This window comes from Pyrgilauda ruficollis, unplaced genomic scaffold, assembly GCF_017590135.1.
Source record: "Pyrgilauda ruficollis isolate IOZ18807 unplaced genomic scaffold, ASM1759013v1 scaffold39, whole genome shotgun sequence".
Taxonomy (NCBI): domain Eukaryota; kingdom Metazoa; phylum Chordata; class Aves; order Passeriformes; family Passeridae; genus Pyrgilauda; species Pyrgilauda ruficollis.
Genome location: NW_024525378.1, coordinates 934,876 through 948,806, shown reverse-complemented (window position 1 = coordinate 948,806; position 13,931 = coordinate 934,876). Strand labels below are relative to the sequence as shown.

At 40.6% G+C, this 13,931-nt stretch overlaps 1 protein-coding gene across 1 annotated transcript in view; it reads right to left on the bottom strand.

Moving 5' to 3' along the window:
- The window catches only part of AHRR (aryl-hydrocarbon receptor repressor), a 62,495-nt gene that overhangs the window by 18,434 nt on the left and 30,130 nt on the right, over positions 1–13,931 (bottom strand). Inside the window, exon 3 of the mRNA XM_041476710.1 lies at positions 7,593–7,693. Coding sequence (XP_041332644.1) covers positions 7,593–7,693 — 101 coding nt within the window. The remainder of the gene's footprint in view (positions 1–7,592; positions 7,694–13,931) is intronic.

The window sequence follows — 13,931 nt, the reverse complement described above, 5'->3', positions numbered from 1 at the left end:
ATATATCACATTTTCTAACATGAAACTATTTCAGAAGGTGGGAAGAAGAGCAAAACAATCTGTATTTCGCATTCTGTTTGATAATATATATAAAAGGCTAAACCAGCCTTTTAAAGCACTATTTCAGGTCAGTAGAATTTTCAGGGAGAATGGCATCCCTGAAATTGACTCTGGGAACACTTTTACTTCGCAAGTTATCATCTTATGCGTGTTTTTTATGCTGTAAGTGTCCTGTATCAAACACACCCTATCCCATTCTGACAGCAGGGGTGAATCCTGCTATAAAGGCATTGTGCTGACCCAGAGAGGCAGGCAATATTTTCTCTAATCAAGATATTAAGTGGATGATGGTGGATCTTATGGAGAGGGATAAGGATAGAAAGTTAGAGACAACTCCTCTAACCACCAGCAATGACTGCAAATCCTAGGCTGCATTATAGACTAAATGAATCCTTCCCCAAGTCTCTTAACTGCAAGCCCCTGCTTTGGTTTGAGCATTTAAGTTTTATTAACTAAGGCAGACAAAAAGTGAAAGTGGAATGTATTCAATATTTCTAGTAAAATATATAGAGTTTTTTTCAAAACCTCCATAACAAAATCACTGCAAATTTGCAAAAGCTCTCAAGACTGGACACAGTCTAGCCTAGACCTGTTTTCTTGCTCATCACTTCTTCTTATTGAGAAGATGGCAAGGCTGCAGCTCATGAGCTTTCCTGAATTGAGAATGAAGAATATACTGAAAGCAAGTGTCATCTGTGAATACAGTTTAGGCTGCTCATTTATAATTTCACTTCAACCAGTTGAAGACAAGACAAGTTGAACAATGTATGATTGCAATTATTTTAAGTGTATATCTGCTTCTTCTAGGTTTTGGGGGTTTTTTTGCAATACATGACTATGCCATCTTCAAAAAAGCTTCCTGAAAAGCAAATGCAGAAATTGGTATGAAACAGTGTGTTATGAACGCCTTGTTGCCTGAATGCAAGAAGTCAGTTCTAGTAGCAGATTAAGTCCTGGTGCATCTGTACGATGCAGGGCTGGTACAGATACCAAACCTATTGACTGGTGGAAATAGTTGTCAAGGATTAGCTCTGAAGTCAGTGAGAGGAAAAAAAACTAACAGAGCTGAAACGGGAGAATATGTTTTGTTGAGGAGGAAGTTATGTGGCCACTGGACTGTCTCCAAGAGGCACCGAAATAGCCTGAGCAGAAACAGAGGAAGCGGCTGTGAAAAGTGAGTCGGGTGGAGTTGGCTGTGATGAACAGTCTGGAGACAGCAACAGTGGCCTCAGATTCAGAGCTGCATCTGTGCCAAAGCTTATTGATTCTTCACCTTAACGCTATGGACAGACAGCTGCTCTGGTCACTGGTACAACTGCAATTTCTCAGCCAGCCCTCCTCATATGACAGCAGGTTTGCCTGTCTCCTGACAAATGGAAGACACTTCTCCTGATGCCAGCAGCAACAAGAGGATGATAGCTGTCTCTCCTCACCACTCACCTGCGCTGACTGCCCGCTCCTCCTGCTCTGTCATACTGAACATAGGCTGCCTGTCCTGATTTTCCAATCCACTCCCAGCTTGCTCCCTCTCAAATGTAATTGGTAATTTTGTGTTGGAGAAGATAAATACTAACTCTCATCAGCCCAACATGTCATGAAATCTGAAAAGAAGCACTTACTGGCATTTTCCCGTTTGCAAAAAGGCTCCACAACAAGCCTCTACAGAAGTACCTATTTTTCCTCTTCAAATCCCTCCATAAATCTCTTGCAAAAGTCCTGGCAAAAGTCAAGCTTCTCAGACATTATGTGTACTGGCAATTGTGGTTACCATTTTGTTCATTATTTCCACACAATTTTGCCCATCAAAATCCATCTTCTATCACTTTTCTCATGGTTAGGCTGAAAATCTGAAGGGAGGGGATAACACGATTTTGTTTTTCTCTGTCCCCCTGTCAAGTTGGATGGTACCACCTCCTGTATTTCAGAAACCTCAGCACTGTGGCAGCATCATGATTGTTGCACTCATAACAGTGGCACTAAGGACTGGAGGAGAGAGAAAATGGAATTTAGCAGTCATGGCTTTTCTATCCAGATTTGTTAGAGAAGAAGAAAAAAAAAGAAGAAAGGAATAAGCGAGAACATTAGTTATTTGTCTAAAGGGCAAGAGAATGGATGTTTTTTGCACAGAGCTGTGGCCATGCCAAATTTCAAGTCTGGATTTTAGAAATATGCCTATTTGAAAAGAAAGAAAAAAGGGATCAGGGCCTCTGAAGTGTTCCTTTGTGTTATGCCTAGGCTTAGCAAGAAGAAAGTGAATATATGCATGTGATAAAATAGCACTGCTAACCCCATTTATGGTTTATTTTAATGGATAAATTCCCTGTAAGTCATCCCAAGTGACTAATGCCAGCTTAAATCATGTCATCTAAATTACTGGGAGAAGGTTCATGTTTGAAAACAAAGGAAAGTAAAAGCGTTGTTTGGGTAACTTTAAAAAGTTGTATTAACTGAAAAAAAAGCACTAAGACTATGAGCTTTTTATGAGAATTTCCTATTTTGATGGTCTGATTTTAAACCAGTTAGATTAAGAAAATGAAGCATTGTATCAACATCTATCAGGATTTATTTTAAAAGGACTGTGCTAAGAGAGTGTCAGCACTACGAGAAGCTGAAGAGGGATTCCAGACCAGAATAAACCAAAAATGTCTCTCTCTACCAGCTTTTGATTTCTGAAGCTTGTGCTGTGGTCATAGATCCATATAATCTCCATGCACTTTGTTGGACTTGCAATTTGCCTTTTCAAGTTTAAGTTAAAAAATAACAGGAAGAGGAAAAAATCTATTGCTCTCAGACTGAAATTCAAACTGGAGTACCTTTTTCAAGAGCACAGTTTTATCAAGAACCGATTACATAAATCAGTTTGGAAGGAGGAAGTGGAATTACACTAACAAGTTTAAAAAAATGACAGGAAACCAAGTGGGAAAAGGGTTTCCTATGTTATTTCCTTATGCAGAGTGAAGAACAGCACCAATAGGATGTTTCTAATGTATCATTTTCCAAGTCCCTCGGAATGAAACTTGAACTCTAGTTCAAGCTGTTAGTAGTGGCCACAGGGAGATGCATTTCAGTGCCAAAATTTGCACATTCACCTCTCCAAAGCAACTCCCAGAAAGATTATTATTTGCATCCATTTCTAAGGTAGCAACATAATGTTAAATAATAAGCTTTAAACTCACATTGTGTCAAATCCTAAGTCATTTGCTTGCATTAAAACTTTGTTTTTCATTGGTTTTGATTAAGACCTGGGGTCCATTTGGTATTAAAACTGTCAAAAGATGACCTCATTGACTTTGGTGGGAGCTACCAAGTTAGAACCAGAATTTCCAAACCTGTGATATGGAATTAAGAAATAATCTATAATGGACTTGTCTGGGTGAAAAAGGACCCATTCTGTGTGCTACAGGATCTACACCTGATTGTGCTGTAGCTTTGCACCAGCAGCCAATACCAAGAACAAATGGTGCTGGTTCAGAAGCTAAATAACTTGAAGTGCCTCACTAGTTTTGCTACTTACAACTCAAATCAGCGAAATTCCTCTGCATGCTTTGGTGGAACAAAACATGGACGCTCAGGTTGAAAAACCCAACTTTATATGTTTAAGTAGCTAATGTAATGAAGTTAGGATTATTAATATCAGTGGAGAATTATAATGGTTGCACCACCAAACCTACCTTTCATGATTTTGAAGGTGTTAGTAATTTATTTATTTTTTAAGTTAAGGACCATATGGCTGTGATTTTAAGATATTTAAGATGCCAGGCACCTCAAAGTCTTTGTTTAAAAATTTAAATAAGTAGTAAGCTCCTCCAAATCCTTCTGCAGAACCTTCCTGCCCTCAAACAGGGCAACACTCCCATCCAACTTTGTGTCTTGTGAGAATGACTAAGGGTGCCTTTGATCCCCTTATCCAGGTCCTTGATAAAGGTATTAAATGGAATGTACAGTGTCACTGAATAAGAAGTACCAGGACAGTCTTATGACTGGCATCTTCAATGCAGCCATAAAGAAAAACATGAGACAAAACCACAGGAATGTGATTCTTGTGCCCTGAAGCCTTAAGAGTAGAAGACTCATGGAAATCTGACCCTGAACTGTACAAAAGTGTGGCTTGGAGCATCCTGAAAAGCAACATGGATCTTCTCTGAAAGAGTCTGAGCTGCCAGTGAGCATGGAAATGACAAAAAAAGCCATGTCTGGCCTTTATCAATACTCATCAGTGAGAAGGGAGCATGATAGAACCAGGCAGTCTTACTCCACTACCATCTGTTCAGGAGCTGCCTGCATTTTTGTCCATATTTCTTTATATTTATTGTGACACTTTGGTTATAAAACACTATTTTCACACCTGAAAATAATTACATCCAATACGTCTGGAGACAGAGATGCCATGAACCCTATGCTTCAGCCTACAAGAGCATAACAGAAGACCAACAAACATAATGAAGAAGAGAAGAAAGTACATGAAGGCACATCCTTAGCAGCAAGGGTTGAGACAGAAATTTGAACGTCAATTATTTGTCCATGACAATCAGAAAAATTGCAACTGTGAAGTGGTCAATAAAGCCCAAGTGACAATTTTAGCAGGGCGCTGCTCAGTGAACAAGTGCTGGTTACCCAAGGAGCAGTGTTGGAGGTGACGCCTGATTACGTGTCATTAAGAAAGCAAGTCCATATAGAGCCTCCCCCTTAACAACAGTCATTTTATTCTTCCAGGGATCCGTGAATAGTGTAACACATGACAGTTACACAGCCCTTTGGGATGGGCAATTTCCTCCGCCATAGTGTAGACTCTGAGTCTGGACTTAAGATTACGAGCACAGCATAGCTGGGGGGAAGAGCAGGAGGTGGCTAACAGCCATGAGATGAATCCTGCAATCAAGGCTATTGCCTAGATACCCACCAGTGATTCATTATTTTTCCAAGTCACCATTTTATTGTGTTTCTCCACCCCATCACTCCATAAACTCTATCTGGATTTGTTGACTGCCAATACAACTTATTTTCCCCTTTTTCTGGTTATGGGTTTGGCCCAGTGTTCCATCAGTATTCACTAACAGGCTGCAGAAACTGAATGTGCCCCTTTTCTGCCAGAAGACATGGGGCACAGGGGTTGCAAAACCACCTGTCTTGGAAAATATTTTGAAAGTGCACAGCTAAAAATCATTACTGCAGTCAAACTGTTGGAATGCGAAAGCTCAAAGAACAGTAAAGATTGCAAGAATGGGACACATTAAAAAAAACTTTAACAAAATTAAACTTTGGTTCTTAGAGACTTGTCTGTCTTCCCTTTAAAGGGAAACAAAGATGGCAAGCAAAGTCTCTAATCCAGAAGAAATTATCTTAAAGAACCAAAAGAAATTATTTGTTTAGATACCTGCTGTGCTCCACTAAAAAGTCTTTGATAAAGTGGTATCATTGTTTATTCTGTTATTGCTGATGAAAGCTATTTGATTATAGCTGTAAAAAATCTCCATAAAATCTTAAATAAAAAACACATGTTGTGGCAGAAGCCTTTAGAAATAAAAAACATTTTAAACATATTTTGAAGACAGCCTAATTCCATTGTTTTCTTTCAAGCTGAAAGGGGAAATACTGCATTGTTCCAAGACTCAAGAGTCCCAGATACACTATTTACCAGCAATTAAATTCTTGTTATCCCATATTTCTCTCCATACATAAAGCAGAGTGACTATACCCACTAGGAAGAAAATAAAAGCAATTATTCTTGATTTTCCATTAACATTGCACTCGGGAACAGTATTATTCACGAGTATTTTGGTGGTTCAGATTATTCTGGTTTGTATTATATAAAGCAGAGGTTGCACAGTGCAAGGTGTTGTCATGATATGGAAAGTGGTTTTCAACACTTTCAACACACAAAAATATCTTTTGAGAGCAAATAAAGTGGTCAGATTCATAAGACAATATACAAAGAACAGCAACCACAGTTTGCTTCTTCTTGGAAGGAATCAGAAATGTGATATTTAGTTAAAATCCCACAGTTCCTAATAACCAACATGGTGAATTTGGTTGAACATCATAAAAACCCACTTTTTTTCATGCACCATAACCACTGAATGAGGATCCAAGCCAAACTCAGTTCTCAGAGAACATTCCCGACAAGCCCTAAGGAAAACTCACCCTCTTATTCTAGGTCAGACATGCCCATAAATGAAGCCTGGCAAGTACATTCAAACTAACATGCACTTAATCATCCAGTTAATGATCCTCTTTAAGTATGATTCAGGATAAAATATCTCCCCTGTATTCAGAGGGAATGTGACTCCTGCATACCCTGCAGTAAGCAGAGCATATTTAGCAATAGCAGTCTCTCATAACCTGCCCCAAATTGTGTGACAGTGTTCTCTCCATGAACTCACAGCAGTCTACTGTTCGAGGATGCTCAGTGATTATAACTGGTGGGCATGTCATCTACACACAACAAAACATAGACTAATTAGAGAAGACCCTTGTTAAAATTTATATACTCACCATATTTATCATTTATTGTACACCCCGTATTCCCTATTCATTGAGAATGGAAATGGCTGCAAAATAACACCTGACAGCCAAACAACATTTTGGCAGTAGCAGTAACCTATCAGATGCCTCTGTGTTACTTGCTTTAAAATCTAAAATTAAAATCCTCTAAAATATTTAGAGGAAGGAAAGCAGGGTGCCAGTTTCCATTCCTTAGACTTGAGTAACTTATGGCATTGGATCTCATATTAAAATGTGTTTTAATTTAATAGTATTCAGCAATTATTTGCTGGAGGCTACTATTTAATTCACATTTACGTGCATCTCAGGGCTGTCATTAAAACACAGTTTTTATACTATGAATATTATCCTATCCAGAACAACTGTAATATTAATCACAACATATGTAATCTTAATCACACAGGAATTTCCAGGGACCTCAGTGTATAAAAGGCATTATTACATCATGTGTTTGAAATGCAGATGTATCTGGGATGGACCGCTGGGCTCTAGCTGGTTCAGTAGTTCACAGCAGCATTAATTCTTCCTTTAAATTAATGGATCCAATCCTCAGTAACAGCATGGCCCCTCTATGCCAATATAAAGTCAGCCTAAAGGGGATAAAAATACATAGAAGGGATAACTTTTGCTGACATGGTGTGTGTGCAGAACACGGAGTTGAGGAAGTAGGATAAACTAAAATATCCTAGAATATTCTCAGTTCAGATGAGAAACCGGGAAAGCTCATGTCGACATCCTCAGAATATGGGCCAAGTAAAATAAACCTAAAAGTGAAAAATAACTGTGAACTGTCCTGCTGGGGTTCACTGCTAATTTCAAGGATGCAAGCAAGGGTGCAAGGTGCAATTGCTGAAATGGACACTGACTGTGACTGTCACGACTGTCAGTCTTGCTCTTGCAGGAAATGTTCACAAGCTCGGCCCTTGAAAGACTCCCACCAAGACTGACTGTTTGTTCAAAGCTGCCCCAAATCATCAACCCAAATATATCATCAAACTGAATAAATTACAGCCAGCATTTTTTTCACTCACTTCTAGTAGAAGTCCACCTTCTTGTACAGCAGTCTTGTTAGGTATATTGTCTTCTTTTATCGTTTGGCCAGCTTGCTTCTTAAAGTGCTTTTCTTGAATGGCTGTTGGAAAGAGTTATCATCAATTTAGAAATCATAACGATTAGGGTTAAAATTGTTGTTTAGGCATTTAACATGCATTGAATTTAATTGGTGGTTACTGTCTTTGTGGTCTGGATCTCGGTTACTGACAACTCTCTATTCTTTTTTTTTTCTCCTTGTGCTGGAGATAGATACATATTTTGCAGTCCAGATGTTTTTTTATATGAAATATCTATCACATTTTTTATTGAACATATTTTTTCCATTAGTCTACTCTACATAAAGCAACAACCAAAACCCACAGGAAAGAAACAAAAGAAAGTTAGCAAGTTGTTTTGTTTATAAAAATATGTATTATGACAATACAGAGAAATGTCTATATAGCTCAGAAGAAAAGGGAGTGAATAAGTTTCTTATTTTCAGTGCTGATCTCCTTGACATCAGATTATTTTTGGTCTCACATTACCCTGTTCATTTCTACAAGTTTCAGCCTAACTGTAAGATTCAAGGGAATGTTCTTATACTGTGTCATTTTTACACAGAGTTTTCAAGTCTGTTTTTAGCATGTCATTTACTCCATGAAGTTAATGAATATTTGTCATTATAGATTAAAATGTCATATATTTTTCCTAATAATAGGGAAAAAAGCTTATTTCTGATTAAGCTTTCATGGGAAACTCGGCTGGTGAGTGCTCTTCCTTCACATTGCTTGATCTCAAATGTTTTTGAATGCTCAAATTCTTCCTATCAATATATCCTACAGAAAAATCACTGAAATATGATCTCATTTCTGGGGATAATGAAAGAATTTCTGATAAGGCTGGCATTACATGATCATTGTGCTTCAGCATCATCTAGGGATTACAACAGGAACCTGTCTTTATCACTTGGCTAGTAAAAATTAAGTCAGCTTCACTCCTACTTCCAGAGAAGGGGCATACAAAGACCCTGGTAGCAAACAGAGATCCGGTTTTCTGTTTTTTCTTGTTTTCATGGAGAGAATGGGAGAGGAGGGCATCCCAGTGATATTATCTGTTTGATACACATTTTCCCTTCCAGCCAAAGAGGAGTGGGAACAGCCAGAAATTATTAATAAAACAAAAAAGACCCCTCTGAAAAAAAAACCAAACCCACACCAAAAATCCCAAAAAACCTCAACAACAACCCAGCCAATCAAAAATCCTCCCCACCAAAGAAGGGTTTAGATGGCAGGAATAGTTTGTACCAAACCAGAATAAGAATAGGAGACAAACAGCAAGTCCTAAAGGTCCTGAGCCTGTTCAAGAGTTCCTTATCAATTTAACAGCCTAGTAAGGGACTGCTGCAGGATACATCAGCATTTTACAGTAAACAATGGCAACTCAGAACCACACCAACTGAATATTTGTGATGGTTTTTAGCTTACATTGTAAATATTTCCTGCAAGTGATAATGTCGGTCATTAGCCCAAAGCAATTATCTCAACTGTATAATTAGATGTAATAAATCCCTCCCCTGGGCATGGGAAAGCACATCAGGAAAATCCCAAGCTGCGTTAAACAGATCCCTATCCATATTTTCCAGCCAAAATAATTTTGGGAATTCAGACTTGTAACCTAGGCTGCTGTGAAGAGAATATACAGATTCTTAAATCTTCATTTCATTAAACTTTCATTTTGGTGTACTATTTAAGCTAATAGGAAATGGTTGCTTTTTTCCCCCTGATCAGCTAGGCCTTCTGCTAGGCCTGTCTATAAGAACAGACATAGAATCATGGGCTCATTTAGGTTGAAAAAGTCCCTTAAGATCATCAGGTCCAACCACTAACCCAGCACAGCCAAGTCTGCCACTAAACTATGTCCCCAAGTGCCACATCCACAAATCTTTTAAATACCTTGTGACAACAATTTTTAAAAGTCCAACACCTATTCCAATGGCCTCTTCCAGAGTTTCCCTCCTCAGAAAAGATGTTTTTGTAATTACTGACATGGTGGTTTGTGGTCTTTGCTCAGGTTAAAGGACAGACAGGGAGGGGTGAGAGGAAACGAAGGTTTATTTCTTTGATGCGCACTTTTGGTGTTGTGAAAATTCCATCCGTTCGAACTTCATCGTTAGTGGAAACTATTATTTTATCCAACTGAGCGGGCCAGAGCTCCCTGCCTGCTTGTTAGCCTTCAGGCTCATACAAACACAGCAGCAGAAGCACAAGAGATGTTTGTTCTGCAACTCGTCTGGCTACTATAAATTCCATCTCCAAATGGAAAGCATTTTAATGTTATTTTGCCAGTTAGAGTTACCCATATGTTAGGCCACACACATCTGTTTCATGGCCTGCCCTTCTCACTGGCCTGAGTGCAGGGAGACCCACTGCACCACCAAAGAAAGGCAAATAACACCATTGCTCCAAGAAACGAATGCTCTCGGAGATGGGAACGCTTGCTCCTTGCACCCGAGGCAGCAGAGCCGTCACTCACTGCTCACTCTCCTTCTGCCTCCCCACGCTGGAAATACTTGATTAATCCACCCACGGCTGGGCTGATACTGCAGTGACACTTCAGAAGAGAGGTGCTGGTGATAGCCTGTCACCTGGAGAAAGCAGAGCAAGACAGGCAGAAAATCACACAGATCCTGAAAGAAATGAGGAGGAGGAGGAAATGCAAGACATGACAGGCAGATGAGGGAAGCTTGCAAGATGTTATCTGACTAGGCAGAAAAACAGGGAAAAGAAAACAGAAGAGTCTAACAATACCCCTGTCACCACCAAGAATCATGAGAGAGAACAGGACAGCAAGTTTTGCTTATGATGGGTGGCTTGATAGAAAAGACCCTGATGCCAAGACAGCTGTGATCAAGCTTAGACATCTCATAAAATGGTGTCCCTCTGGAGCAACAGCGAAGCCTATGATGAAAAAAAATGAGGGCTTGAAGAATGCAGGAGTACTGTCTCTGGTGGGCAGGGAGGAGCAAATTGTCTGAAAATAAAGCTGAAAAATAAAAAACAGCAAAGGATGACTCAGTGACCTGAGGGGTAAACGCGCTGCTGGAGTTCCCATGTATCAAGAATGGAGCAAGAGAAAAGCTGATACTGCAGGCAGACTAATGAATGCTGCTGGCTGTAAAAAAGAAATAATAAATTGAGAGTTTTAGTTTTATGGAGCTTTAGACTTTCTATGGGAGAGGCAACCCTTTTGATGGTCAGCACAGAGCACTCATCTACCATGTTCAAAACCGGCAAACTCAAGAGATGGGAAGTGGTAACACCAGAGACCGTTCTCTGAGCACAATGTATCGAGGCTGCACTTCCAGAACATGAAACAAAACAGAAGATGGAGCTGTTCTGCCAAAGAAGATGAATGAGCATATTGATACCATAGTATGATAAATACCAGAGATACATGTACCAGGGCTGACAGTTTTGCAAGGTCATGGGATCTAGTGTGCATGGTGCAATCCCATGCAATATTAAAAGCCAACAAGTCTGGAAGTACTGGGTCCTACAAAGGACAACACTGTGGAAATATACAGGGCAAGGGGACAGGGGGCTAGAAAGAAGAGGAAGGAGAAAAAAAAAAAAGAAAAAGAAAAAGAAATAAAATGGCCAACGCGATTTCCTGGAAGACAGGTCAAAGATTTGAGGAATTTTTTTCAATTTCTAATCTGAAAACAGTGAAAGGAGCGGAAACCAAAAAAATAATGTAGAGTTAGAACTGACAGCAAATTAATGGAGAAAATAAGTCCACAGAGGAGACCATGAGATTGGCTGAATGAGTATGGGATGGTCTCAGATAGTGCTGTTGAACCTTTCACAGCTGCACTGTCTCTGCCCAGAACAGTGTGAAAACCTGAGACCTCTTTCAAGCCTCCAGTTCTGATATGAGCATTGCTATCTGCATTTGCAAACACCTTGGCTTGAAAGCCAAATCTGGAATATTGTAACGAAAAGCTGCCTAACACAGTCTATAGAACAGCCGTTCCCTTTGCCCCAGAAATTACAGAACATTTATTCATTGCAGGATACTCTTAAGTTCAAAGGGATGGATATTTCAGGAGTCTCACAAAACCATACTTTTTAAACCCATGGGATTACATTCTCTGGAATGTTTCTGTACTTCATCCTGCTTGAGCACAGCTTTCATTCTTCAGAAAATAATTAGCAAAAGTAGCTGCTAAGTTAGGCTGTGTAACAGACTGACATGGGGGCAGACTGTACCCCAGGTGCCTGCATCAAGCAACAGCACAGGCAAGAAATGAGCAGTGAGGGGATGCTGCTTCTGAACTGAACATCCTGCCTGGGTTCGTTTGGGCTGCAGGAAGGGGACCATACAGTCTTCTTCAGATTCAGTCTGGTGAATCAGTTTCAAGCCCCCCTGCAAGGGACTACCGGTTCTCTCCAATGATGCCCAGGGGAAAAATTGTTTCTTAAAAGAGGCGGATGAAAATACCCGAATCCAGACTGCAGGTTCAGAGACACTGCTTTAAGCATGCAAATCTTACGTTTGGTAGCTGTTACTCGAAAGGAAGTGAGAGCAGGGTCTCTCTTCCTGCATCTTCTAGCTGCAGGAAGAATCAGCTATGCGTGTTACTCTGAATACTAAGAAAACAAAACAAACTGACTCGGAAACACTCAGTATGAGCAATTCTGCTTAACAAACCTAAAGCCATGAACTGAAATTATCCGTTTCCTCTGGCTGTGTTACAGAGAACACCAAGTGACAATTAGGATGGGGGTCATTAGATGAACACTGAAATTAAAAAATAGGCAGCATAAGGAACTGTTGTTATATATTGCCAAACAAGTTGGAAAGGACATTTGCACAACACACAGGTGGTACAAGTGCTTTGGGAAAGAAATCAGCACCAAAATGCATAAAAGCTGAATAAAAGCTGTATGGTGCTTGGTCCTGTTGCGGAGGCTACCAGAACGCCAGATGAAATTACGCTAGCAGTAATGCAGAGTTTTTCTTCCCAACTTAGCGGTTTTCTCAGTCTGCTTCTTCTTAAGAGATGCTTTGAAATCTGACTTCCCTTTGAAGTTTCTCGAGTACAGCATGACATTTATTTAAGGTACAAACCGAACCCTTTTGCTTTCCAGATCCCATCCGCTCTTTCTCGCGGAACCACTCTTCCCCTTTCCCAGCGAGCCTCATCCATTTTCCCCCGTGCGAGAGTGGCATCAAAGAGATGCCACCACCGGGCTGCCCTCTTCTCCCCGGGGCTGTGGGGCCAGCTCGCCCCCCTGAGCCCCCCAGCCCGTGTCCCACCGCGTCCGGAGAGCCCTTTTGAAGGCAGGCGAGGGGGAGGAGAAGTCCCCGCTGCGGAGGAGGCAGAGTGCTGAGTAACCCCGGCCCCGCTGTCACGCAAGGCTCGCCGCCTGTCAATCTCCCGGCGGCTCTGACAGGGCCCTGGCCGCCGTTCAAACCCTTGCGTGCGAGCAGACGAGCCACATTACCCTATGAAGTATTTCATAATAACAACAGCTGTTAAATATTGATGACTCCTGGCAAGCGCTGAATGCTTTTCGAGAAGGTTAAGCCTTGGTGTAATGGAACCTAATTCCTCATTATATACTGTATCAGATATCTGGAAGTTGCCTAAAAAAAGCAAAGGAGCTTAGAGTAAAGGATCAGAAAAATAACTCTCGTGCAGCGGGGAGAAGGGAGAGAGAGCCCGCTGTGCGAAGGGCGAAGAGTGTTTCCCTGGAGTCAAATCCCTTCACAAACAGTGAAACACTGCTGGAGCGATCATCAATACGGTTGGTTTCACTATATTCCACTGGAATATAGTTTCACTATATTCCACTGGTTTTGTGTTTTAAGAAATTTTTGCAGATCACATGAACTTTCTAAAACAGTGATCCAGCTACCAGTGCTGCCTGTGTGTGTGTAAAAGTACACGTGGAAATTATTTCTACAGAAACGCAGAGAAAAGAGGGGAAAAGCTCTCATTCCTATAGTTTTTCTATAAACATTAGCTCTGAGAGATCTGGCTCATTAGAAAATTTAGTGGTGATCTGACAATATACTAAGGATGAAATCTCAGACAGGGTTTCCAGCAGGCAAGAAAGGGAGAAGAACGAGCCTCTTGCCTTGGGGAAGTCCTGGTGTGCTTTCCTCCAATTCCCAGAAAAAATCCACCATCTTCTTCACTCTATCCTCTAAAGCCCATCAGTCTTATCTTTTCCCTGTTGATCTAACTGTTGAGCAAGGTTGTGTCGGGAACAGAATCAGTTTGAGGTTGAAATTCATGATCAAGAGAGTCCTTGGGATGGAGGTGGTGTGAT